The sequence below is a fragment of the Phalacrocorax aristotelis genome, chromosome 7 (genome assembly GCF_949628215.1).
Source record: "Phalacrocorax aristotelis chromosome 7, bGulAri2.1, whole genome shotgun sequence".
Taxonomy (NCBI): domain Eukaryota; kingdom Metazoa; phylum Chordata; class Aves; order Suliformes; family Phalacrocoracidae; genus Phalacrocorax; species Phalacrocorax aristotelis.
In genome coordinates, this window is record NC_134282.1 from 19,005,512 (window position 1) to 19,033,502 (window position 27,991).

General features: G+C 44.5%; 1 protein-coding gene and 1 long non-coding RNA gene across 9 annotated transcripts in view; one reads left to right on the plus strand and one right to left on the minus strand.

The window, feature by feature from the left end:
* Positions 1-27,991, minus strand: part of ABCC5 (ATP binding cassette subfamily C member 5) — a 78,527-nt gene that overhangs the window by 6,899 nt on the left and 43,637 nt on the right. For 5 of the 8 annotated variants that reach the window (XR_012661535.1, XM_075099115.1, XM_075099113.1 and 2 more), the window contains 12 exons: positions 26,814-26,903; positions 23,786-23,975; positions 22,881-23,040; positions 22,373-22,451; positions 21,360-21,473; positions 20,080-20,244; positions 19,274-19,357; positions 5,845-5,985; positions 5,021-5,172; positions 4,465-4,581; positions 3,063-3,298; positions 599-712 (listed from right to left, as the gene is read on the minus strand). Coding sequence is in view for 7 of the 8 variants with exons in the window: in XM_075099115.1 (XP_074955216.1) it covers positions 599-712; positions 3,063-3,298; positions 4,465-4,581; positions 5,021-5,172; positions 5,845-5,985; positions 19,274-19,357; positions 20,080-20,244; positions 21,360-21,473; positions 22,373-22,451; positions 22,881-23,040; positions 23,786-23,975; positions 26,814-26,903 (1,642 nt within the window). In the remaining variant the exon portion in view is untranslated. Of the gene's footprint in view, positions 1-598; positions 713-3,062; positions 3,299-4,464; positions 4,582-5,020; positions 5,173-5,844; positions 5,986-12,872; positions 13,712-14,623; positions 16,694-19,273; positions 19,358-20,079; positions 20,245-21,359; positions 21,474-22,372; positions 22,452-22,880; positions 23,041-23,785; positions 23,976-26,813; positions 26,904-27,991 lie in introns of those variants that run through there. The other 3 variants (XM_075099116.1, XM_075099119.1, XM_075099120.1) reach the window with 3 other exon arrangements.
* Positions 15,360-18,042, plus strand: LOC142059875 (uncharacterized). Its single transcript, XR_012661536.1, has 3 exons — positions 15,360-15,491; positions 16,093-16,222; positions 17,845-18,042. It is a non-coding gene; the product is annotated as an uncharacterized LOC142059875 (long non-coding RNA).

Below are 27,991 nucleotides of genomic sequence, written 5' to 3' on the forward strand. Positions count from 1 at the left end.
CTTGCATTTTAGGCTGTTTCAAATATCACCTAGACTGAAGACTGCTTCACACCTCCAATGGTGATGATAGAACTAGAGAACTATTAGCAAAGAAGATACATGATGCTGGAGTGCAATATGCATCTGGCTCAGGGGATAACCAAACAGGCACTGCATAGCTCACTCAACAGGAGAGCAAGTAAATATATTTATCTGTACGCTTATGCATACATATGTAGTTCTTATGTGAACACATAAAAAGAGGAACATTTAATAGCACAGGATTTGATTTGATGTTTCCAAATATTTTCATTGTAAACTATTTTACACATTCAGAAGCTCAAAACCACACAGCTTTCAAGACAGTTTTTTGCACTCTGTTTCTACCCAGCGAGTCTGTTCTGTTCTTAAACAGAACAATATTTATGAAGATGAGTTAGCCAACTTTGAAGAAAACTTCAGGGCAAGTTTCCTTATTTACTTTTAGACTGGTTTACAAACGAGTATTTTTATTTTCTTTCTTTTACGAAGGATATGTAAAAATTAGTCTTTTTTGGTCTATATTCCAGCATTGATATATAGAAATTTTGTGTACAGCAGCTTCAGCCAAAAGCAATACCTGGCTCCAGTTTAACCTGAAGCTTGCTGACCGGGTTGTCTTCTCCAAGGAGCTTCATCTGTCTGTGGAGAGCATCAAGGCGGAATGCAGTCTCCAAACATGTGAAGGCAGCTCCTACCCCAGAAAGAAACTTATTAGTTGTGGGAAAATGACTAGCAAAACCTGGCCTGTGCAGAAATATCACAGGTACAAAATAAAAGCTACTGAAGGTGTAAAATACATAATAGCAAGACAGAATCACAGTAATGTAATGGCAGAGAAGCTTGAGTGAAAAAATCCTTGCAATTTGTAATAAAAGTCAGAATCTAAAACAGTGCATTTACTCGCTCTGATTATGCAGCAGGCTGAACTGAAAAATAAAGCAGCATGAAAATTATGCTTAAGTTTACATCCTTGACATCGTCTCCTCGGTTCTTGCAAGATAAGCAGAGCAGCATTGGAACAAGTATTGTGCAGGTAACTTTCAAGGAGCAATCAAATGCTACAAAAAAGTAATGTCACTGGTAGAAGAGTAGACACACGATTCCATATTCAGTGCCAAGGATATTACTAAGCAAATGTCACCTCTTGGGTGAAAACAGAAAACGATTAGATTTATTTAGTATATTACAGATCCTATGGGTCTTTTTTATCTAGCATCCTACCCATATGGTATCATACAGCTTTCACCTTCCACTCATTAGGACTCCTTTTACAGCTGTGACTGGGTAGCCTACTCTTTCTCCTCTACCTAGCTGCAGTGTAGAGCATCCCGTGGTTTCAAGCCAAACTAGCTGTATTACACTGGCAAGTCAAGAGGTGTTTCCTATGCCCTTGCAGATGTAAAAAGCTGTGGAAAATGGATTTTCAGATTCGAAAGATACTTAACACCCAGCACTATTAACACTTTGGCTTTCTTTGCTAAGTCTTCAATGACTGGATCTGTATAACAAGACCTATCTCAGTCTTGATGTATGTACACAGGAATCTGATATAAGCAGAATGAGAATTAATAACCAAGATATATTTGGAAGATAGAAGAACCTGTACTGGCAGAAAAAGGGGCAGATGTGCTCCACAGGGGGAAGCAAGAACCAAGATATCTAGTGTTAAGGGCAATCACTTCAAGCTACAGGGAGGAGGATTAAGCAAGATCCAAGAGGTGTGGCAGTCAGTGGACTCCAATTTCTGTAAACAATGTCATCACAAAGATGCCTTTTTATTAACAGCAGAAGATACTCCAGAAATTATGTCAGAAATAGGAATATTTAGATCAGAGGTTTGCCTTAGAAACAAAACAGAATGCAGAAAGAGCTTACTAAATAATGGCACAAGGAAAGGCACTTCTTAGTTTCCTGAACAATTGCTTCTTGAAACCACCAGTTCTAAATTTCAGGAGAATAGACCAAAATCAGCAAGGATCTTGTCCTGTGTCAGAGGGACAGACTAAGATGGGAGAGCAGCTCAATATCTTCTGACCTATTCATATCACTGCCACATATAATATAATGTGACTTATAAGAACAGTCCCAATCACCGAGACTTACTCAACATAGAACAGCTTTCAAAGATATATAATATACATTGCTACATCTTCACATATGCTCAGAGCACTACTTTCCCCAAACTTCATTATCATCAGCTCATCTCCAAGAACAATATATATTAATAAAAACAAAGGCATGTTTCTAAACACTCTCGCTGCCAAGATTTCCAGGATTTTTTGCAAGACTGTTTACAGCAGATGCGTGAGAATACACATGGTACAGGCTTTTAAGAACACAACAGGACAAACTAGAGAAATATACGTTTCCATTGCTCACTTCAGTAAAAATCCAATTAAACTGAAAAGCCAAAGCAATGATTTACTACTTACGTATTCTAAAGACAGCATCATAAAATTGCCCTGTGAAAGTCACTGATATAGCCAAAGGCAGGATTGTACAATTCTACAGGAAGCCTCAAACAGATAAACAGACAGCTATGTAGATGTGTACGGGTTTTTTTTCCTAAGTGTTATTGCCATCATTCTTTCCAACCATAGGTAGCTACTAACTGACCAGCCTTAGAAAGACACTTGTTCAGAGGATAGTTATTTCACAATGTAACCATGATAAGATTTCTTACATCTTTCTCTGAAGCATCCTCTGCTCACCTTGCTGACATATGAACACCTGCCTGGTACCCAGCAGTAGTTCCATAGTTCCTGCAAACATCCTTACAATGCTGTGCTAACACACCTCGCTCAAAGCCCCTATTACCGTATCAGGTATCGATTCCACCCAAAGCCAAGACAACATCAGACACTAAGCATCTAAGATGATGTTCAAGGCAACATCTGGGGCCCTATGTGCTCCAGAAATGAAAAAAAAAAAACCCAAACCAGCTCCCTACAGGCTTTTGGGCTCCCAAGGCAAATATTCTATGCAGCCAACTCAGTTATTGGTTAGACACATCATAAGGAGAAGCATTTCTGCAGCTATACCATAGGTCTCAGTGGTGATCCGGCGCTGTGCATATGTAGCTAGCCCCTCACTCAGCCACATCTCCTCCCACGTAGCATTGGTGACTGCATTTCCAAACCAGCTGTGGGCAACTTCATGAATGACGTCAATGATCAAAAACTCATCGCTCTCCAGAATGGAAGAGATAATGAAGGTCAAGCATGGGTTCTCCATGGCAACAATAGGGAAGGAAGGAGGAAGAAAAACAATGTCATATCTAAAATCAGGGAGAGAGAAGAAAGAAGAGAGGAGATAGGTAAATTACAGCTATTTCAAGAGACATACACAGAAATATTTTTTTTTCCTTGGGAAAGGCTCTTCTGAGAGCTTTTTTCTGAGTTCAGGAACAAACTTTCTAGACCACTGATGCCTAATTGTTCTGATCAGGGGATCACAGAGTTTATTCTGTTGGCCAAGGACCTGCTCATGTTTGGACATCAAGACTAGACAGTCTTTTCACATGTAGCAGATCCAGCACTTGCCGGCAGCATCACGCTCCCTTCACACACACAAACTTATCACAAGTTGTATACCTGATAGCCAGTACCTCTAAGGTTTCTCTGCGTACACAGTGTCAAGTCCCCAGAGGGTCCCAGGAAAGAGAGAGGCTGGGAAGCTATCGAATGAGTTAATTGATTTGGTGTACCTGCACTGTCAGCAAAATTACTCTAGTCTGTCTGCTTCAGAACATAACAATGCTATTAATTTTGTTTTCTAAATTTCTCCATCAATGGTCAGCACTGGAACACAAGGCCATGTCCTCAGACCATTTCAAGCAAAGCCTTTTTAATTAACAGTAGCAAGTTCTTCCTGCCTACCTTTAGCAAAGAAATATAGGAAGTCTTTGTAAACATTTTCTCCCACCCAAAGAATGAAAACATTCTCATTTAATACATGGTCAAGTTTATCTTCAGAAACTATTCATGTTGGTTTTAGGGACTTGGACTCTCAATGAGTCTGTACTGAGTCCGGTTTTCAGCATCCTCAGGCATACCACAATAAATCTATCATATGTCAGGAGCCATATGTAAAACCAAATAAGATAAATAAAACTGCCATACATTTTAAATGGTGTCCAGCCCAATGTTGGACTTGCATCACAAAACACTATAGTATAAATAACTTTCACTCCTCAGGGAAGATCCACTGTTTAGGAACTGGAAGTTCTGCCCTCCATACCACGTAAAACATAACTGTGCCTCCACATCCTCTCTGCCACTTGGAGAAGCAAAAATTCAACATTTGTTTCCAACTACTAGAGTGCTGCCAGTTGAAAGGCTCATTTGTTCTGCTACTGGTAGCGCAGGGAGAAAGCACGATAATTTCTCAAGATTGTTTTATTTTGTTCCCATTACTTATTCCTAGGAGACTTATTAAACTCACCTTCCCCAAATATATGGGCCATACAGACTCTCTGCAGCAGTCAACCAGCGCTCAACCATTCCAGAAAGCTTGCTGATGGCTGTTGGCAGCAGGCAAGGCTCTGCCCACACTCTGCTCCTGTCAGAAAACAGAAAACATCAGGTGATACTTCAGCAAACTGAATTATCTCTTAGAAAAAATAGCCTGACTTCTTACCACACTTCCATGTATGGCAATAGTGCTAAGAGGTCTCATATCAGACTCAGGCCTTCTTTAGGCTAAGATTCAATGGATACAAGACAAAAGATAATCAAGGATCCCTTAAATCGCCTTAAAGCAACAAGGCAAGTAGCTGTAACGACCACAGGGGACAATAGGCAACATTTATGAAAGAGGAAAACATCTTTGCCAGCGCAGCGCCATGCAGGTCTTTAGCACCCAACTAACCTCAAACTCTGAACGCTCACAGCTCACAGTCCCACCTGTTCCCTTATCCATGACTCAAGGTATTTACCCCTTATAAGTTAAAGCACTGCACAGAGACACAAAAAGCAGATCAACTCACTGCAAATCTTACCTTGGACCTATGTCTGCATGTATAAGGTCTCCTGCCACCAGGGCCACTAGGTAGGCAGGAACCGGATATTCCATGTAAAATTGATATACACCTTCCTCTTCTAAGTAGGTGCTTTGGGTGGCACTCATCAACACCTGTATGCCTGCTGGAGCCTGTAAGACCAACATCATACACGTCAACTCACTAGATGATCACAGCTAAGTGACTATACCACAGATCTCTGGCTTTTTTCATCTATGCCTAAGAGGATGTACATTAAAAACAATCATTTAGATAACACAAAATATAAGATTTCTGTGGGGTTTTTACACCACAATCTACCCAGCCCATGAAAACATACCAACCAAAAATACTACTCATCCTCTATTGCATGGGTTCTTATGCCAGCTCCCCCAAAAGTGCCCACGTATCAAATTATTTCTTCTACACAAAATGCAACATTATTTGATGCTGCTGTCATAAAACTTTGGTTTTTCCTTTCAAGAATTGATAAAATACTGTGGAGTATTATCATCAATAACCACTACTGGAAGTGACCTGCCAAAGTCTCTCTTTCATGCTATCAACTGCATGGTTACTCTTTCAACGTTGAGTATGGGGAAGGCAAGACTCAGGTGTGACAGGCAACAGAGTCGCCTTTGTGGCAGTACCCCACTTCTGTTCCAAGAACCAGTATGAGATCTAAAAAATCACGTATTTTTTATAACGCTAAGTGTCACAATGAATATTTTATATCATATATCCACACACAATGTAACTACGCTTGCACAAGTGAACAGCAGCTAAGTGCTCCACAAACCATTTATATCCACTCGGTCACTCACCTTGACAGTAGCTGAATAGGTGCACTTCACTGCTGGTGTGTCAAAGCAGGGGAAGAACGAACGGTTACACACTGAGTGGCCTTGCGTGAAGACAAATGGCTTGGCATTGCCATATGTCAGTTCTGGATCCAGCCACCAGATCTGTTGAAATACGATGTGAAGAAGAGGTGAGGGAAAGGGACAAAAATCACACGGTTGAACTGCCAAAAAACAAAACCAGAAATCAAGTGGATTGTGGAGGAGGAGCAGTTTAGCTCCCCAGATGCATACCTGGCACAGGGCATGGTTTCCTTTCTAATAATACATCTTTCTACTCCTGTTTATTTGCCGTGACTATTCACAGTAATTTCTCATTGACTGAACACTGAGTGGTGCCACACAACATAGTGTCTTTCAGCCACTCGCTATTTCTGTTGTATTGATTTGCTTGGTTAATAACAGGTCCCTAACAAACATCCTCATAACATTCTTATCAGAGGAGGTACTCTGAATATCTTCATGTTTTTAACTCAATAGAGGGTCAGGTAGTGCAAGCTGCAAAAAAAAAAAAAATAAAAAACAACCCAAACCACCCAAACCCACAAACCAAAAAACCCTGAGGCTGTACAGTGTACACAACATTATCTCTGACCCTGACACTGCCCTGCTGGCTGAAGCATCAAACATTTTGATACTATGCAAAAAAAAGTCAGTATATGTAAGAAACATCTGGTCAGTGACACTGGATGCCTCTTTTTAACAGAGTGGAAAAGGAGATTCTGGGTGTTCACAAAAAAAACAAGAACAAAACACAACACTGAGCATGTAAATTTTCAGTATCAAATAGCAAATAATTTGGACAGATTAGGAATAATATGAAAAAGTGCAGTTATTTGCCTTTTTGGGTTTTCTGTTTCAAATGCAATGTTTATGCTTTCACATGCTCCCTGCCTCCAACTTTGAAGTGTAGGAACAATTTTAAATAAGGATTTTCTTGTAATCCTAGAACTCTGGAGCTGAACTTCTACAGAAAATATCAAATATTATGAAACCTGCAATAAAGTTGGAACCACTGGAAGTCTTGGGAACAATCAAGCACAAGGAATAAAATTTCTGCATCTGCTGAATTCTTAGATCAAAGCAACTAATAAATCTGAATTCAGGGAACAGCAGTTAGTGCAGACACTAGTTCATTTCTGGTGCTCAAGAGAAAGCAATGAAATACTTACAGAAGAGAAGCCTGGGTACTATGTCTGCTCTGGTTTTAATGATATATTACAACTCTGTCTCCTAGTTAACCTTTCTGTGTTCTGGAAGTCAAAGTTTTCTCTCTCTCCCTCTGTCTTATAAGGTTATTCTTTGTTATCTTCTTCCCTTGCCTTTAGACCCTTCTCCTCAGACGCCAGTGTGCTCCTCTCCCAAATCATCCACTTCAGCAGCACCCCTGGGGATCATTGAAAGGTAAGGAAAGGAAACATACTGTCAGCAGCTTTCAGTTATTCATATAGCAGTTCACGCTTTCCCTGGCAAACCTTTTGGGTTTGGGGGTGGTGTTTGTTTTTGGATTTTGGGGTGGGTTTTTTTTGTTGTTGCTTTGTTTTTTAGGAGGGAGGCATTACAAAATTAAAAGCGTTTATCTAGAAGCAACATCAATCTCAGCAGCATTCTTATCTTGAAACGTGTTTTAAGATTACCCTCTTCTGTTTCGAGCCTGTTGGGCCAGAAGCATGCTTAGAGCATGACTTCTGATGAACCTTGCCTCACTTACACCACGAGGGCTAAGGCTACGTGACTATTCAAATCCACGTGCCGCAATTCAGTGTATCACTGGCCAAATCCCCAGGTCACAGCTGAGGTGCACGACATAACTACAGATTTCCAGTCCACAGATACCTGCATTTCACAGCAATTAATATCTTCTCTGTGATGTGACATTGTGGAACTGGAGACCACTATTCCAGGAGGCATTTGGAGATACATGTCTCATTAAAACCCACAGTTTGAAACAAACAGCTTCACCCCAGAACACATATTCACATAAAAGTGCAACTGCTATGTTTTAATCTAGGGTAGTAGTTTTCTAATGATCCAGGAAGGAGGCTCAGAAATTAAGTTTTTAAAGATCTGCCCCAATGCCAACTGAAAAACGCTCCTCTGGTCAGTGGCTTTGTGCTTGTATTACAAAAAGTCTGACTTACAATCTGTATCGCTGGCCCTGCTGGGTAGACTCACCTGCAAACGGCTTTGTTTCCTTTGCTTTTTGAGAGACAGAAAAGGCTAACAGAGAAAACAGAGACCACCAGACCTAAGTTGCAACACTAGAGGAGGAAGGAAAAAGGGCTGACAGACAATTGTCATCTTTACAGCAGAGAGATAAGGGGAAGTTCTCCCTGACCAGTGCCGGAAGAAAACATAAGCAGGAAGCAAAGGGGAACTGAGAAGTTTATTCTTGTTTACAAGAAACTCCATAAATTAAGGACAATTCCTTTTCAAGTAGCACCCCTCTATTGGACATTTGGTTGAAGTTAAATGAAGTACCAGCCCCACAGGCCTAGAGGGAAAAAACGTTTGCAGAGGATGAAGTATTATTTTCCCCCATTTGCTAATGTCTGCAGCTACATGGCAAGCCTCCGTCTCTTTTTCCAGATGCACTTGGAACAATGATGAAAGTTATCCTGAAACAATATAAATAGATCTGTAATATAAATAGACCAGGCTATGCTGCCGGACAGAGGCAGGACTATGGACTAGGGAAAACGAGTATAAGCAGCGTCCGAGAAAGGCTTGCAAGGAGCACCAAACTGCTAGGGGCGGGGGGCAGAGCAGTACACAGGCAGAGAGCAGTATTTGGGACCGTAGCAGCTACACCACATCCCAATCCCTCCTGAGCTCCCCTTTGGAAATATATGTGACATCATCATAATGCTCTAACGCTCATAGTTTTTATCTAGTTTTTCATGTTCCACATATTAAAGCTCTTCTTCTGGAGTATTTTAAGTAAATAACTGCTGTTTAGTTCCTCTGCTTAACAGTGGCTTTGGTTTCCCCCTGCCCACATACTGCAAAGAAGCTCATGCTTTATAAGGCACCTGCCAAGAATGTATTTTTTATTGCCTTAGATTATAATCTTTTACCCAAATCCAGCAAGTGACAAAGGCAATTAGCTAAGTCTCTTTCAATTTTAAAACTCTCCATGTTTCTACCTGCATTATTGATGCAGCTCCCAAGAAGAGCTGCAACACCACAGCTCTGTTCTAGACAAACAACGAGCCGCTCCATCTCATGACAAAGTAAACCGTGCACATGAGATGCGGAGGATGTGACAGGAGCAAGGTACACCTGGACAGCAAGTCACTCTAGGAGGACTGAGGAATCGGGACAAATCTAACAGAACAATGGGGAAGTTTCCAGCACTGCAAAAAGGGCTGTTCTTTTTGCTAAACCCTAAAGACGAGGAAACGCTATCATCTTTTATACCAGAACACAGAGCAGGGCTTGCATTTAAGGTTGTCGTGGAAAGAAAATAGCACTGGTGTTAACATGTGCGCTGCCAAATCACAGGCATGACACAGTGGGTAAGAGACAGATGTAGATTTTTCTCCCTGGAGAAGGAGGGGGGGAAAAAAAGTCTTATGAAAGAGTATTTGTAGGACCAAGAAGTAAGGGGTATGGGTAAAGGAGGAGAGGAAGAGCACGACTACAGTCAGTGACACACCTGATCAGTGTGTACCTTCGGCCCACACCATGAGATACACACAATGTTTATGACAGTCTTGCTTCTAAAGTGAATTGGTGATGTACTGAGCATATGGTTTCCTAAGAGCACAGGGAGCTGGAACGCTCTGTGAAAGGCAGATTTAATCTCTCAGCTGTCTCTCAACGTCCATCAAACAACCAAAGATCTTGGCTCCTTCCTCCACGTGAGGAATAATGGGACAGTCAAACAACATATCCAGATGGCTCAAACCAAGTATATCAAGGCAACAGGTTTCCAATTTTAAACAGGCTACTATCTTTGCTGTGATGGCTGTGCTGCACTGTCAAACGATTTTACCGTTTTATTAGTCCCACAAGTACGCCAAGGGTCCCATAGGAAATAAACCCTGACCTAAAGAGATTAGATTCAGAAAAAGGCCAAAGAAAATATATCTTTTAGAAGAGAGAGGTCAAACACTGTAAAGTTGCTTCACTTATGCAGAGAAAAGGGACTGCAAGGAAATGTGCTAAACGCCAGTATAAATCAGGTCCCCCTTATACACACGTGAGTTACTCATCCCTATTAAAATGCAACGCTAGGCTGAAAAACAGCAATGACATACCACTATGATAGCACTAAATGACTTTGGATCCAAAAACACAGTTCAGTGTGCTGAACGTGAAGGGCTACAACAGGTGCTACTCAAGGACAAATATTTTACCAGCCAAAATCTACAACAGTGAGCAAGGAAACGTGGTACGATTCATGGCAGCGAACACACCTGCTTCTACTTTCCAGTATCACTTGAACAGGGCAGTGCATGCCCCGACACTGTAACCATCAATAACCTTTTGACACTGGTTCTTGTAGCTTCATTTCAGCAGAAGCAATACATGCCACTAAAGGTACAATAAAGACTTCAAAAGACAGGATGAAGAATAGCTTGCTCATGCCTGATCCGGAGGAAGCAAGACAAACAACAGAGGGAATGGAAAAAATGCCCTAGTCCCAGCATCCTCAACCACGTAGCGTTCACGCTGGACTGTGTGCGGGGCCAGGGAGGCAACGTGCTAACGCAGGGTGAGACCAAATGAACAGCACGTCAGTCAGTGCCCTGCACCTTCCAGGGGTTTTCAGATCATTTCTAAAGCCGAGGCTCATATCAGCGTTCCATTACATCAGAGATCATTTCTGCATACGCACAGCAGGACAGTCTGCTCCTTTGGCAACAGGGCTGGTAAAACCCCAGAGAAAGCAGAGGCTAGCCTAAAATAAAACAATTGTTCAAGAGGAGGAAAGTGTGTTATCGGGTACTTCAGGAGGTATGGCTCAGCCAGACGGAGAATGATCATAGAGCACAGGGCAACACCAAATTAGCTTTAAAGCCTTCCCACCGTAAATGAGGCATAGTGTGGACAAAAACAAAACCAGGTTTCTTCAAAAAATCTTGAAAAAAAAAAAAACAATCACAAAAAACCAAAAAGAACAGAATCTTCTGAACACACTGTGGGCCCTGAAAGGCATCTCCCATGTACCCCTTCAGTGCAGAAAAACTCCAGCAGAGTATTGTACAAGGAAATATTCAAACCAGGAGCTCCAAAGGTGAAAAGGAACAATACCCTCACTTACAAATGGATCTGAATTTTAAAACTGCCAGAATTCCACCTGATTTTTGCACTTCTAGGGAAGGACCAGCATGTTAAAAGGTCATCATATAACAGAAGGAAACTTCTGTCAATAAAAATCTTCACGTGGAACTTGTTGCTCACAGTGAGACGATGTATTAAGACTATCCAGATCATTCTGAGGATGAAGCTACTTTCATGAGTTTCAATGTAGTCTTAAAATTAGACAGAAAAAGATGCAGCAAACCCATTCTCTTCAGCAATACTTTCCCTTCATAAGGAAAGGCTTAGTATATATTTGCTATTGGGTTATTTTGCATGAAACATATGTTCTATTCCTGTTCTTGTTAAATAAGTTGTGATAGATCCACACATTTACTGGTTCTGACCAACCCAACAGCAGTACCAAACCAGCAGGCTGAGAGTCAAATCCATTAGGCAAGACAGAGGCACCAAAGTTTCAAGACTCTCAAAAAACCACTCCTTTTGCAAACAGATACATGAACCACACAACAAAAACAATTTTAGTTGGATTCCCAACCTGAACAGACTACACAGTAACAAAAAGAACTGACATTCCAGTGATGCCTTTATATCGTTTGCTATCATAACTTCTTAAAAGCACAAGATCTGCCAGACAGCACCTAAAAGGCCAGGAACAAAGTGCTTCTAATACCAGGGGTTGAAAAGAAGTGACAGAATTTACAAAGCATCTCACTACTGAAGATGACTAATCCACAAGGACAAGGAAGCACCTCCCACGGCCACACTGAAACAAGTATTTTGGGCCATTTCTCATCCTTTTTCCAGCAGAGAACTTGTAGGAATATGCAGAATCGTCCTGACTCTTCTCAAAACTCCTGACCACGGCTCATAGGAACGTCAACCTAGGTGTGCAAAAGGCTCAGTTTTGTAAGCACCTGGCAAAACCCACGGGGAAACTCCTGTATTTGCCGATTACGTAACTTAGCCTGACGAAATCAGTCAAAGCAAGAGTTTTCAACTTTTCACGCTCCTCGCCAACAACTGCAACGCCCTTAAAGGGCAGAGAACTTTAAAACGACTGTCGTGATGGAGGATGAATAGCTTTGGGGGCGACGGGGGAAGGAAGGTAGGAAGGAAGGAAGGTAGGAAGGAAGGAAGGTAGGAAGGAAGGAAGGTAGGAAGGAAGGAAGGTAGGAAGGAAGGAAGGTAGGAAGGAAGGAAGGTAGGAAGGAAGGAAGGTAGGAAGGAAGGAAGGTAGGAAGGAAGGAAGGTAGGAAGGAAGGAAGGTAGGAAGGAAGGAAGGTAGGAAGGAAGGAAGGTAGGAAGGAAGGAAGGTAGGAAGGTAGGAAGGAAGGAAGGTAGGAAGGCAGGCAGGCGGGCGCTGGGTCGGTAGAAGCATCGCAACCGGGACGGCGCAGGGCTGGGGAGCAGCAGGCAGGGGACCGGCACCGCCGAGCGCTCCGGCGGGCAGCGGACTGGGGACAGCGGCGGCTGCCGGGCGGCTGTCAGGCGAGGGGAGGAAGAGGCAGCAGAGGGACGGGGACAGGAAAGTAAGGGGTGACAGTGAAACGCCTCCCGCTTCCTTTGCTGCGGGGCCGGGGAGCTCCCCCGACGGTCAGCAACAGGAGAGAAAAATGTGAGGGAAGAATGTGGGGGAAAACGGGAGGACAGCGCCAGGCTCCCCGGGCTCGGCAGCCCGCCTGCCCCCCGCGCCCCGCCGCCCCCCGCAGCGCGGTACTCACGGCGGGGCCCTCGGCCGTGGTGTAGCGGACGATGATCTGGAAGGGCTGGTGCGGCTGGAGGGCGGCGGGCAGGGACACGGTGAGGGACGAGCCGTAGTCGGTGAAGGGGTCCACCCTGAAGCCCAGCGGGCAGGCGGCGGAGGGCGGCTGGGCGAAGAGGGGCAGCGGCGGCTCGGCGGCGGCGGGCGGCTCTCCCGGCGGGGCGGCGGCAGGCAGCGGGCCGGCGGCGATGCAGGGCGCCGAGAGGAAGGTGGCGGTGGAGGGTGGGCTGGCGGCGCAGGGCGGCGCGCAGGGCGGCGGCGGCGAGGGCGGCGGGCAGGGCGGCGGGGGCAGCGGCGCCGGGGCGGCGGCGGCGGCAGCCTCGGCGGCGGGCGAAAAGACGAAGGAGCAGGGCGCTTCCCCCGCCGCGGCGCGGCGGTAGGCGGCCGAGAGGACGTGCAGGGCCGGGTGGACGTCCAGCACCAGGGCGCGGGGCTGCGGCCGCAGAGCACAGAGCTCCAGCACCAGGCACCCCGCCAGCGCCCGCGCCTCGGGCCGCAGCTCCAGCCCCAAGTGCAGGTGGCGGAGGCTGAAGAGCTGCGAGCTGGAGACCGATGCCACGTCCGGGGGAGGCTCGGGAGGCGGCGGAGGGGCCGGCGGCGCCTCCGGCCCGGCCGCAGACCCCTTGCGGCAGCAACACAGGCCGGGCGGCCGCGGAGCCGGAGCCGCCATGGAGCGGCGGCGGCGAGGAGGAGGAGGAGGAGGAGGAGGAGGAGGCGGCGGCTGCTATGTGAAATCCATGGGCGGGCGGGGAGGAGGGAGGCCCCGGCGGCCGCAGCGACCGGGGCGGGGAGGGGAGGTGGGGTGGGAAAGGGCCGCGCAGGCCCCGGGCGGCACCGGCCGAGGGAGCGCAGGGCCCGGCACCGGAACCACCAGCCGCGGGTACGGCCGCCAGGCGGCGCGGCGCGGGACTGCAGGGTGCGCTCCGGGGCGGCCCCGCCCCGCCCCGCCCCGCCCCGCCCGCCAACGGCTGCGCGCGCACCGGAGGGCGCCGGCCGCCCTTGCCGGCCGCGCGGCGTGCAGCGCGTGGGGCGTCGCGCTGTACGCACGCGCCTGTGCCCACCTGTGGCACGCGCCGTGCGCTGCTCCGACGCCACGGCTTCCAAGGCAAACACCGCTCACGCCCGCGGGCGCCCACGCTGCGCGCCCACTGCGCCACCGGCTCCGTCCCTCCGCGCCGCTCTTGTACCCCCGCCCCGATTCACAGGGCAGCGGACACACGCACATCCTGAGCTTTCCCCTTCATCCCACGCCCAGCCCGTCCCGTCCCCTCCCCCGCTCCGCGCTGTGGCCCACGCCGCGCCCCGCCGCTCCTGCCTTTCGGGACGGCCACTGGCACGGCTGCAATGCCCCACGCAGTTCACGCCTGCCCTGGCGCAGCATCGCAGCCAGCTCTGCCGCCTACGCGCAGCCCCAGTGCTTCATTTTCACCTTCCCCCGCCCCCTCCCAGCTCCAGGACAACCCCACACCCTCCACACCACGGCTCCCAGCAGGGCTGACACGTGCAGTCATCCCACCGCTGCTCCTGCTCACACTCCTCACATCTAGCTCAGAGTCCTACCCTAAACAGCCTCCCTCTACCAGCACCCCACACACACCCTCTTTTTAATCTCTTCCCTCCCACCTTGGCTGGCCATAGCTGCCTGCCTCCAGTGCTCACCCCAAACTGCCCCCAGATGGGCCTACATCAGAAAGGACAGAAAACACAAAATTATCATCTTTATACAACCGTTTGTTTCTCTGCACAGCGACAGTAGGAGACAGTAAGCTGGAAGGAGGGAGGTGTGCTAGAAGTAGCTGTGATTTGAACTGCACCCAGCCCAGCAACAGCACGCAGGGAATGTCTCTGCCCCATGTAGTGATGCGTCTGTTCTCCAAGTTATTTTCACTCTGCCCACCTCAGCGACCCGATGAGTCTCCAAGGCACGTCTTTTGGATGGTACAGGAACATTTATTACACGGTTGTGGGTTTAACACACACATAGCAGCACATCCTAAAAGCCTCCTAAGCCTGACACTAGTGACAGCAGCATCTGCACCACTTCCCAAGTGCGTTTCCACTGTATGGTCATGCTCCCAGCAAAAACTTGTCTCCAGCTGAACCAAGGGTAAAACAAATCACAGTATTATCCTAGACAGACCTGAAGCCGGGACTATAAAGAAAACCTTTATATATGCAATTGCACATAGTAAAACCCACACTGCAGATGCAGTAAAAAATAACAAGGCAGCATTCAGAAGAGCTCTTTGGTTGATGAGGGCATTACAGCCACTCTCCATCTTCTCAGTATGTTCTTTTGAAGCACCTTCAAGAAGCTATTTTGTCTTCGCTCAATCCCCTTCTAGCTAAGAGAAACTTTTGTCCTGCCACCTTTCCTTTCCACACCCTCTTTTATAAATCAAGTTTTCTGCATTTGTCCTTTCCTTCTGATACCTTTTGAAGTAATTGTGCTTTCTCAAATGCTGTTCCCAGCGAGGTACTAAGACTGCTTCATCTCCCTCTGGCTTTCATCTAGGGATATCAGGCAGACCACAGCTCCAGCCCCTCAGGATCTGACCCCATAGGATTTTCACCACAGGTAATAGCACTCAGGCTAGCGCAATTTTGGCGAGCCTGATTTTGGACTTAATTACACTGATCTAACTGCACATTAACTCCACTGGGTAGTTCTAGAAGAATCCTACCTGGGTTTCAATTGAAGTCCCAAGCAAGTGCAACATTTCCACTCATCTGATAGATGAGATGAACTGGAACACATTCTCTGTAAGAGTCTAAGATTATGATAATGAATGGGGAGCAGTGGCACTCACCACATTCGGACAGGATAAGTAAAACTGGTGCAACTGAAATTCCCCAGGGTAACGCAGCAAACCAATTATCCCAGGCAAATCTCTCTCAAGTTGCACACCTGTGGTCTGGGGCCACAGCCTTTGCCATGTACTAAGAAGGGTGTGCCACCTCCATGCTATTTTGGGTAGGATCTCTAAGGAGAGCCTCTGTCCCAGTGCCACAGTCTTATTCTGCTCCTCGCAGGATGAAGTCCACTCTGAGATATCGCACTATAAATTCCAGAGCAGGATCAAATTCCTGAAAATTCCCATCATCATCAACCCTGTAGAATGCCTCAAAGATATTTCAGTCTCATTTGTAAATACTGATGTTTCTTCCTTCCCCTTCAGTGACAGGGCCCCGGGCAATGCCTCAGCTTGCTCCTGTGGTTCAGGACAAAAGCCAATAAAAGAATTACTGCTACCCATGTGAGAAGCAATATTTCTATACTGTCTGTGAGACAAGTGCCAAGTGAAACAGGTAAGTGATTACAGAAGAACATTTCCCTCTGGCTATCTCCTTAATTCCAAAGTAACAATGCTGGAGCTAAGGTTTAACAAAATGGTTGAGCTAATCCCTGCTGTCCACAGGCTACTGTTCACCTGCTCCATCACAGGCTCTTGTTTAACTCCTTTTTGAGCTATTTCAGCTCACTGAAGCAGCAGGAAAGTATTCCCCTTTTTAAGGGAGCGTAACTGGGAAGCAGCAGTTTGGTGCAATGAATCCCGAGTGCAGTTTCCTCATACCTATGCTAGTGTTAACAGTTAGCACCTACTGAAAAGAGCAGCCCCACTTCACCTCCCTTCCAGGTGTGCCTTCCTGTCTCCTTCTTTGTACAGCATTCCTGCTTTTGGAGGGTGAACTTTCTGCAAGTTAGCTTTCTGAACTGGGTCACTGCTGGACCAGGCAAGAGCCAGTGCTGGCATCGGGAAAGCAGAAGAAACTCCCAGCCTGGAAGAAGAAGGAGGAGGAGAAGATCAGGATGGCTCCCCTTTTGCCCAGACTGCCATTAGCTCAGCCTTAGCTGCAAAACGAAGCCACGCCCTGACCCCAGTGGCACTTGAGAACTAGGTGCCACACGAGCCCTTTTTTCCAAGGGAAATACTGAAGTTCTTGGGGTAAACTCAGTTCTGGAGGTCCCAAGACAATCCTGCCCTTAATAGAGTCACACAAGACAACTGACTGAACTGTTTTAAGCACAGTCTCAGGCAGATGCATTTCATATTTTCTCCCTCTCCCCTTACGGTACTCAGCCTTCGTTCTACCCAGTTCTAACTTTTAAGGAAGAAGCAGGGCATTACCTCTTTGGCCTATCACCCCTGCTCCCTTGTGCCTCTCCCCAGTTTCTTTTTGTCCTCAAGTTTCTGATCAAAGAACCCCGACTTAGCTGGATGTTCTTTGGAGAGAGGCATATTACTTCTCCCTCTGCTAACCCAAACATACAGTCTCTCTGTTCCTTGAACTGAGTAATGCTGATCAAAATGGCAGCCACCACCTGACAGATTAAGCCTGGGTCCAGGCCTGTGAGCAGGGTAAGATCTGTGCTAGTTAATTCTTGCTTAGGACAAGACTTAGTAAAGAACAACTATAACAAATGATGCTTTGTGTGCTATCTTCAACCTACAGTCTAACCTCTGTTAACACCACCATTTGCCTGTGATATTCATAGGTAGAAATGCTTTTTGCTGTGACTTTACAGTCATGTCACATTATAAACAGTAATGCTTGCCGGTAAAGAAAGTGGAAAAATCTGAGCCTAAGAAGGATCTCCTGTATTCTGTCTGACCTCTCCCCTTGCTACTTGGCTTGAATACTTGTACTATAAATTATTACTCCCTGTTCTACTCAGCACAAACATACATACATTGCAATCCACCCCCATGCTGGAGGGCACAAAAATTACCCACTGCACTTTTAAAGAAACACCTCCACTCTGAAGGAAGAAAGGTCACACTATGGTGCATAGACAAGAAAAAAAAAAACCAGCCTGCAAAAACTGTCCCACAGGGCTCAAAAAGGTGAGAAGTAATTTATGTGCCCAAAATAAACCACTTAAGCCAATAAAATTTACAAAACCCAAAATAGTTTTATTTACTTTTCAGATTTCTGCCTCGATGAGACATTTTGCAAACATGCTAAGGCTACAAAATGTCCAAATTGACAAAGACATGCAACGCTGACCATTCAATAAGTCACGGTATTATAGGAGCAACTGTGCCCACCGGGGCCACAGGTCCCGCAAAACAGGGATAGTGTACAGTGATTATGGCAACATACTATGCAGGACCCAGTAACCTGAGGTAGGTCTCTTTATGGTAAGAAAACTATGTCCTACACCAGTGTTAGATCCTGATCAACAGGAACCTGTTTAAAGTTCCAGAAGACATGGAGTGGGGGACTGTTTCCTTAACAAGTGTGCAATAAAGAAACAGGAAATATTGATGTTGTTTAACCTTAGTGTAAGTGAGCAGAAGAAAGAGTAGTGTTACCCATGCCAATGAAAGCCAACCTAAATCTCTGAGGAGTGTTAGCAGCTTCAAGATAAAGGAGTCAGTCAGCTGAAGCAACTCTGAAAAGGCTTTCCAGCTAGCATACAGGGTATGATTTGAACCTTATGATTAATTTGTTACAGAACATTCCACAAACAGTTAGATTTTGGTTGTGTTAGATCAGCGAAGCAGGAGGAGCTTGAGCTTGCTTGCATTAAAATAAACCCTGCTGATACAGTATTTCTTAATGTATCAGGACACTAAGAAATTACGAGGCCTTAATGTGAGCCAGAAGTGGTTCTCCACTCAGGAGATCACTAAAAACCCTGCTTTGGGAAAGCATATGGGAAGCAGCAGCTGCTGCCATGGTGAACATTAGCGATGCTCCAAATAGCTTTGATAAATTACAATGCAATAGAGTTACACCACAGAGCTCTTCTCCCCTGTGCTAGACAACAAAGATGTGACAATAAAGGACACTGTTGCAAAGCTTCACTTCCACTCAGACACACAGAAAATCTGGCACTAGGAGAAGACCAACTGTAAAAGACAAAATGGTGTCTGATACAGTCAGATAACAAAGCCAGATCTCTGGTACCGTAAACTGTACAAAAATTATAGAAAAGAATATGCACTGTTATTAATACAGTGCTTATTTTAATATAAAATAAACAGCTTACATTTCCACTGTAAATATAGGCTATATACAGAATTATGTATAGATATAGCTACATGTATAAAGCTTCATTATAGGCCTCTGATACATTTATAACTATGGCTCCCTGAGCCATTTGTAGAGTGCATTTAATAACAAAAAATTAGTAATATGATTATGGAATAAATACAATAATAAAAACATGAAGAATTCTGACAGTTTTTAAAATCTCTCTGGCTTGACACACTGTGCTAAAAATTAAAAGATGAAAAGGCAATAATCTGCTTGAAGGAGGAGAAGGAAGAAGAGCTGGCCTGCCACAGGCAGGGAGTGCAGCTCTCCAAAATTAAAGTGACTTTGCCCTGAATTTTAGCCCTTGACAGCAACCTTGTTCTCCGCAGCAGCAAACATAGCATAGAAGCGCGAGTTCTCATTGGCCAGAAGGGCAGACGGCGTGTCGAATTCCACTACCTGAAAGCAAACAAGGCAGGTGAAGTATGTCAGTAAAACCCAGCAGAAATCCCACCCCTTACACCTGTGACAGTAGTAAAGAAGCTGAAACATGGCAGTGATCTTTAGATGAGACAACAGGCGGTGAAAGTATGTGCATTTATGCATAAATGCTGTAACCAGGGATGCTTCAAACTAGCTCAAACACTGGAACTCCCCATCCTAGAGGTTGCTTCCTAGCAGCCTCTGCTGGCTCTGGCAGACAGAGGCAGATGCTATGGGATTTTGCCTTCTCTACCTTTAAGAGCCTTGCCAGATGTTCTTGCTGTTGATTTAACTGTTTATAGCTCCCACACAGAAGCCTGGAAAGTGGGTACAGTCTCTCATATGCCTGTTTGATAGCACGGGGCTTCATGAAAGTAATGGAAAACTGCCTGAGCCCCAGCAGAGATGCTTATGTTATTACCCATCTCAGAATTAACCTACAAAGGGAGTTTTAAAAACACTTTTAAAAGAGAGACTGTTACTCTATGGTACTTTCTTGGAGCATAAAAGAAACTTTGCCTTCTTTGATCTTGTTACCGTCAGGCAATAATTGATTCTATTGGAGTATTATTACCGAGGATGTGAATGAGTACAGAGGATTTTCTACCCTCCAATACTAGCTGTTCCTTCAGTTCAGCCTGTACATACGGCACCACCAGACTAACAGGAACTGCAGCCCCAAAAGCCTTTCTGATTACCTGTCCTTGCATTAGCACCATGATCCGATCAGAGCCCAGTACCGTATGCAGGCGATGAGCAATCGTTAACATAGTGCAGTCTGCAAATGCCTCTCTGATGGTCTCCTGAATCAGTAAGTCTGTCTCTGTGTCCATAGCAGCTGTTGCTTCATCCAGTATCAAAATCTGAAAGCAGCATATAATCCTGGCTGTTACCCATAGTAATGCTTTCCCTCCCACCCAAACATAAAAATATGTAGAGTGGGAAGAATTATCATGACCAAGAGATGTCACAACTGGCAATCATTATGGAGCTGTGGTCACAAAGGTAGTTTTTACCAGCACCCTTTCCATTTTGGGGTTTGAGTTTTTTTGGGTGGGGGGTGGGGGGGCCGTGGGGGGGAATGGTATGTAATTGCCTTCAACACAGTTACCTTATGGATTACACTTATATTTTATGGTCACATCCTAGCGCCACAAGATGATTGGGTTCTGACCTGGGCCTCGAGTTTCCACTGCTTTCAGTTTTACATTCAGCAGCTAAATCTCAAATATAAATTTTACTGGTAAGCTTATCTGACACATCCTTGGTGGTGACAGTTCCTTCTGGAATCAGCCAATATTAGCTAGGCTTACTAGATTTCTAATGCTGGAAAGAACTACCCCCCTTCTCAGCCTCAGACCAACTCATTTGGAGTGGTGTCTTGTCAAAGCTAAACTAGACTTGGTTTGCACAGGTACTGCAGAGAGAGCGCAGTAACTTCTGCTGAGTAGTCTTGGCTTTAAAACAGATGTAGGACACCATATTTTAAGGTTCCCTCTATTTAAGAAAAAAGGATGTTAAAATCAATCCCGGTCAATCTCAATCCAAATGCCCTTTCTCACTGTAATTATTATTTGTCTTCCATTCCTACAAGCCCCTTAACTTCATTGACGAAGCATGGTCCCGAATTCCTTGGAGACTACATTTTAGTGGAACGCCATGTAGAAGGAAGGTACTTGTTTGACTTTTACAAAAAGGTGGAAGCAAGGAAGAATCTCATGCTCACCAGTTACAGGACACTCTGAATAAGTGATAATGATTAGGGTAGTCTGACACACTATTATTAACACTAACAAGCAATACCTTTCTGCAGCTGGCTACAGATGCCTTTCTAGTTGTTCTAATCCTACACCATCGGTGGGTTGCAATAACTGCTGGTGTGATTCTTCTGACAGATAGAATGAATCCGGCACAAAAAAGGTTTCCTCAACGCTATCAGTTTGCTGTGTCCAGCTATTTTTCTTATCACTATGCTCACCTTGCAACGACGCAGTAGAGCTCTAGCTATGCACAGTAACTGTCTCTCTCCAACTGAAAAGTTTTCCCCATTTTCCGTCACTTCTGAGTCAAGTTTCATAGGCAGCTGGGCAACCTGTGTGGGAAAGAGGTAGCAAAAATCTTAGAGCATTTCAGACTTTTTGCATATCTCCATGACATGAGACAAACAGTTGTTCCTCCTACAAATCTGATTTTGCCCATGTTCCAAAATATCCATCACATTTTGCTGACCATCTCCCCTCTCCCTCTCTGTTGGGGAAATTAGTAACAAGCAACTAATGCTACTAACAACAATACGACATCAGAAGTGCCTAGTCTGGTTGAAATGCCCAGGACACAGTGATAGCTCCTGAGAACACTTCTAGTTGTTAAGCTAGAAGAGCTATATCCTCTCAGTAAGCACCTTTAGAATGACTTAAGTACAAAATATTTGATTTCTGGGGGTGGGGTGGGGGAAGAGTACCATGTACAAAATCATATCACCTGGCAGTCTCTCTCACCAAGAGAAAAGAGCAAACCTAGTCCCTGCAGGAATTACTGCAGCCTACGTACCGTAACCATACGTGCCACTTGACTTACAAGAAAAGAAGAGTTGGAAATGTCATGGCTGTGTGACTTGCTGCAAAGGGCCTCACAAAGGGCAGATTTTAAATTCAGTATAAACGTGCATGTGTGACATTTACACTCACAAATGTAAATGTAGAATTCACACCTAATGCACATACAGAAAAATATCATGTGAAATACTGTAACACCCTAGGAGTCCCTGTGATGAAGCAGCACTCTGCTATCCTATATACTAAAAAAGTAAACATCCAAAATATGGCACCTCCTCCAAAATTTCAGACTCATTACTAGAAATAAAGCATAGCCAATAAAGGAAAAAACTTGCAAAAAAAGCTTTATCTAAAGGTCTCCGAAACAGCTACTAACAGAATATGTAGGCTTGAAAGCCGAAACAAACGTGTATCTCATAGGGCATGTAATACTTACACACTCCTTCATGTGAGTCCTTTCCAAAGCATCCCAGATTTGTTCCTCACTGTACTGATTGAAAGGATCCAAGTTTGATCTGGAGGGGGAAGCAGGAAACATAACCAGAATTTTTATTCAGCAAGGAATGGCAAAACAGCAGTGTGCTAATTCATCCAGATGGATGATTCCCATCTAGCCTTCTACTGACAATACTTCCTTGCCAAGGAAATCAGATGCTCCCAGCACATTAGGGTTAGAGCAGCCAAAGAACAACACAGTAGAGATGGAAGTCAAAAATACAAAAGCTTCAAGCAAATCTAAACGGAAAGCAAGACTTTCATAGATGATGATCACATCTAGTTCTGCACTGGGCCAGCTAAAATCATTTAGCTGTGCTTTTTTTGTTTCAAAAACAGAACATAAGCTAGGATGCCTGAGAACTAACATCTCACCAGACACCTATCTGATTTCAAGTATAAGCTGGTAGCCTTCTTGTTCATTCTAGCCTTTTTATGGTCTCACTAACCTCACAGTGCCACTGAATAGAACAGGTTCCTGAGGAATTATTGAGAGTTTGCTGCGAAGATCTGCCAAACCGATGTCATTTATTTTCACACCGTCAATTTTAATGCAGCCTCCAGACAGTTCAACCAGACGAAAGAGTGCCATTCCAAGGGAAGACTTCCCTAAAAATGAGACAGTAAAAACAATACTCGTGTTTCTACAGAGTCATAGCAGCTCTGAGATGAGAAAGCATTTGAAAAGCTGTGCACGTGTAAGACAAGTGTTTCAAAATACCATAAAGTCCTGGCAAACAATGCTGGTAAATGCTGGGGTTCAGCATTTAAATTTCTAAGCTATTGTAGTAGCAGCTTCTAATCTCACAGAAGCCACCCCTGCAGTGGCACCACACCCCCGCTACCAAAACCCTACCACGTAAACCAAATACAGCAATATTAATTGCTTATTTAGAAACTACATTTTGGAGCTGGTTTAAGTCATCTCGCAAACAGGGGGTTTGATTCTTCACAATACAGGCTTCTGAGACAGCTTAGAGCCAAACCTGGCTGCAGCATCAGTACAGAAAACTTTTAAGAGAGTCAAATAAGCCGCAATGAGCATGTTGTAGGTAGTGTTCTGTACTGGTAAGTGGCTTGGGGTGTTAAATCAGTATGAGCATGCTGGCTCAGGCATAGCAGGATATGCCTCTATTTTAAATTAAAAGTTGTTTTCATTACTGTCTACAGGGATCCTGCTTATGTATGCACATGAACAGAAACCACCACTGACAGACTGCTGGACCACTCCTGTGCAGTTAACAATTTCTTCAAACACAGAGAAGACAGAGGAGAACCAACATGACTGCCCTATTCTATTCCATTCCATTTCTGCAGAAGTAGTAACTTCAATCTGCTTAGTGTTTTTCCTTACCTGAGCCTGTCCTTCCCACAATGCCAATCTTTTCCTTCGGTTTGATAATAAAGGACACTTTTTTAAGTACTAGAGGCAGGTTCTCTCGGTACCTCATCTCTGCATTTTCAAAAACAACTTCACCTTCCTGTGGCCAGTCCAGAGGAGGAGTTTTATTCTTAATTCGAGCAGGAGCTTCCAAGGAAAGTGTCTTTAAAACGAAATCAGAAGTTCAATTTCCAGTAAACAAAATACCAGAAAGGAAAATTATCAGTTGCAAGCTTTCAGCAGGAATTCTTCCCTGCAAGCTTGGCCCAGATTAGTTCATGGCAGTTTTACAATAAGCTCTGGGGCTACACACAGGCCCAAAGGTTCAGAAGTTCGCTATGTTACACTGACCACACTGTTATTCCCCTCCTGTTGCCTTAATAATGACATTGGTCCTTCTATACAAAAATGTTTTTCATCAACAGAACTCAAAATATATTTTAGGCCTATTAATTTATTAACACAATCCTACTGAGTTTTGTGGCATTCCAAAGACTTGATAATTCTGGATGCAAAGTCTGCTGCATTTCTATGTCTCGTTTGCTATGCCATGCCAAGGTCACCTCTGTTGATTCTGACACAGAAAAGAATGTCCATGTGACACATGGTACAAATGTTACCCTCCTCTGCCTCATTCTCCCGTTCTATTAAATCACTGAGTCAGTCAGGCCCTTTCCACCTTGGTCACTTTTGCTATTTTACTCTGCCCTTTAATAGGTCCCTCATTAAGCAGTTCATAAAGAGAAAAGCAGAACCTCTGAAAACCGAACGCGTGCCTTTATAGCATGTTTACAATGAAGCCAAGGTCACTTTCCCATATTTAGCACAAACAGCCTCAGAGAACAGCAGAAATCCTGTTGTGGGATTCATCCCATGCAACTTTAAACACTTTCAAAGTAAGAATCCCCAACAGAACCAGGCCCCGTCAACTCCTTTATAGTCACTACAAAGAAGCCAGCATTTCTGGAGCATGAGTTTTCTCATTCTAATATAAACACTTAGAAAAGTTAGTAAGTTGCCCTTTGGAGATAGCCATTTCCTACATCGACTACAGAGAGATCCCACAGGCACTATGTCAACTGTGGACATCACAACATTGGGTTAGAGGCAGATTAGTTGTACCCCACAGGTTTGAGAAAAAACAGTGATCCTTTATGATAGTACTCCAGTTCTTTGAGCTTGGCACTCCTAACGGCAACCTCAAAGCCCACACTGAAAGAAGCCAAGCCTGGGACTTAATAAGATACAGCAGAACCTGCATGGTAGTTTACTGCTCACCCACCCTTTCACTTCAGATTCAAACTAGTTTTACAGTTTCATAATCACATAATCCCAGGTTGGAAGGGACCTCAGGGATCATCTAGTCCAACCTTTCTAGGAAGAGTACAGTCTAGACAAGATGGCCCAGCACCCTGTCCAGCTGAATCTTAAAAGTGTCCAATGTGGCCGAGTCAACCACTTCCCTGGGGAGATCAGTCAACCATTGGAATATTCTCACTGTGAAAAACTTCCCTCTGGTGTCCAATTGGAATCTCCTCAAGAGCAACTTGTGCCCATTCCCCCTTTTCCTCTCCATGTGACTCCTTGTAAAAAGGAAGTCTCCATCTTCTTCGTAGCTACCCCTTAAGTACTGGTACATGGCGATGAGATCCCCTCTAAGTCTCCTTTTTCTCAAGGCTGAACAAACCCATTTCTCCCAGCCTATCCTCATATGGCAGGCTTCCCAGTCCTCCAGTCCTTTGATCATCTTGGTGGTCCCTCCTCTGGACCCTTTCCAGCCTGTCCACATCTTTTTTTGGATAATAGAATAGCTGTCTAGAGATCCAAAAGAAAAAAAAAAATCAATCACAGAAAGTGCTGCTTAATAGGGATATAAAATGGTAGACAGGAAGTATAAACCCCCATCTCCCACCTCCCCCAAAAAAGACAACCACCACACACCACCCACACACCATCAGCCTACAACTATACATTTTGCCACTGAAGGCCTGACAGTGATAAACCCATCTCAGCGAGAGACACTAGGCAGTATTTGGCACACAGTTCTCAGCTTGTGTAGTCACCAAGTCTTACAAACACAGAAATTTTCTTCTCAGATGCCACAAGATGACTGGGGGAGTAGGCAGTTGTAAATTTTTTCTTTTTTCAGTATTAAATCCACAGGCTAGAAACATTCTACAAATATCAACTATTACATAGCCCAGATTTACCAAACAGATATATACCTCCTTCCAAAGTTCAGAGGGAATGTGCATTGTGTATTAAGTAAAAAAGCCTTTCACCTCGAAGACCAGACCCCATAGAGGGTTTTCTCCTGACTACACTTTCCTCATTGACCTATGCCCAGTTCCACATACACAAATCCTAGTTATGAAGAAAAGGTTACAGATTGTCTAAGCAGCTTGCTAAGCAGTCGGCCTGGCACATTTCTCATGTTTAGCCTAGCATATTTCTCGTGTTTGCAATGAGAGCAATTCCTTGACTTTTTAAGCATATAGAAATATGTTACATAAGATAGCTGTGGAAAAAGAAGTAGACTTATTAGGATGAAGCAGAATTACATGTAGATAAAGTAACAGTTATCTGTGTTTAAATGAAGGAGTTCCATTAGGTTTGGAATTAAGGATGCCAGAACACCATCCTTTTACTTTAAAATATTGTACTGAATTCCCAGTTAGCCCTTTCACACAATCCACTCTCTACTGAATGTCAGCAAACTTTTGATATTCTTATGTCACTTCAGCGATTACAGGCAAGCGATGCCTGTACACTTAGTTACCCACTAGCTTTTGCACCATTCATCTTGCCAATGCTTATATACATATTCATAAAACAAATTCACTCTGCAGTATTACACTACATGCATTAATGTGTTTATAAAATCAGAAACATACATTCTGTACTAAGGCAGACTGTGTCTGGCTTTCTCTTCTCTTATGCCAGAAACATAAGAAGCAACAAGAAATTTTACAACAAGCAGTTGAATGTATTACTGTCCTACCTTGATATAGTGATCAATCCTCTCCACTGAGGTGAAGCGTGCTTCTGTCTCCGAAGCAAGTCTGACTGTAAACTGGAATAACCCTGTTAACTGGAGCGATGGGAGAAAATAAAGACAAATTTAGAGAGCTGTGATTTATAATTGAATTAAGAGACAAGCCTAATGATAGTGTGGCCAGAAGTAACAGGGCAGTGACTGTCCCCCTGTACTCGGCACTGGTGAGGCCACACCTCAAATACTGTCTTCAGTTTAGGGCCCCTCAGTATAGGAAGGACATTGAGGTGCTGGATCGTGTCCAGAGAAGGGCAAAGCAGCTGGTGAAGGGCCTGGAGAACAAGTCTGATGGGGAGCAACTGAGGGAACTGAGGTTGTTTAGCCTGGAGAAGTAGACAGCGATAAGGTCTCCCCTCAGCCTCCTCAACTACCTGAAAGGGGGTTGTAAAGAGGTGGGCATTGGTCTTTTCTCCCAAGTCACTAGTGACAGGATGAGAGGAAATGGCCTCAAGTTGCACTAGGGAAGGTTTAGATTGGATATTTCCAGTCTAAAGGAAATATTTGTTCACTGAAAGGGTTGTCAAGCATTGGAACTGACTGCCCAGGGATGTCACCATCCCTGGAGATATTTAAAAGACATATAGATGTGGTGCTTCGGGACATGGTTTAGTGGTGGGCTTGGCAGTGCTAGGTTAACAATTAGACTCAATGATCTTAAAGGTCTTTTCCAACCTGAACAATTCTGTGATTCTTGTTACAAGTACTCTTGGCATTGGACACCATATAGCTAAGATGCCCAAGGCAAATTAATTTTAATAGCTGATGTTAAAATAGCCATAACTTATTAATAAGTTGGAAAGCCAGCAGTTTAGAAACATTTCCCACAAGCAACAGCTTTAAGTATTAGCCATCTAAGTTTTGTAACTTCACCTTACTACCACCAGGAGGCAGAAAAGGCCAAATAACAGCTCTTAATAGCAAGTATTCTGATCCCTGAAATCTTACCTAACCCACACAGCTACAGCACTGAATGCTGTGAAAACACATGGCAGGCAATACATTAAGACATCAGTTTGGTAGATATCTGATCTACCATCAATCCAATTTCTAGAAATATCCAGGAAAATCGTAATATGCAGCATATGAAGAGCCACAGTTTCTACTGCATTGTTTTAAAAAAAGGC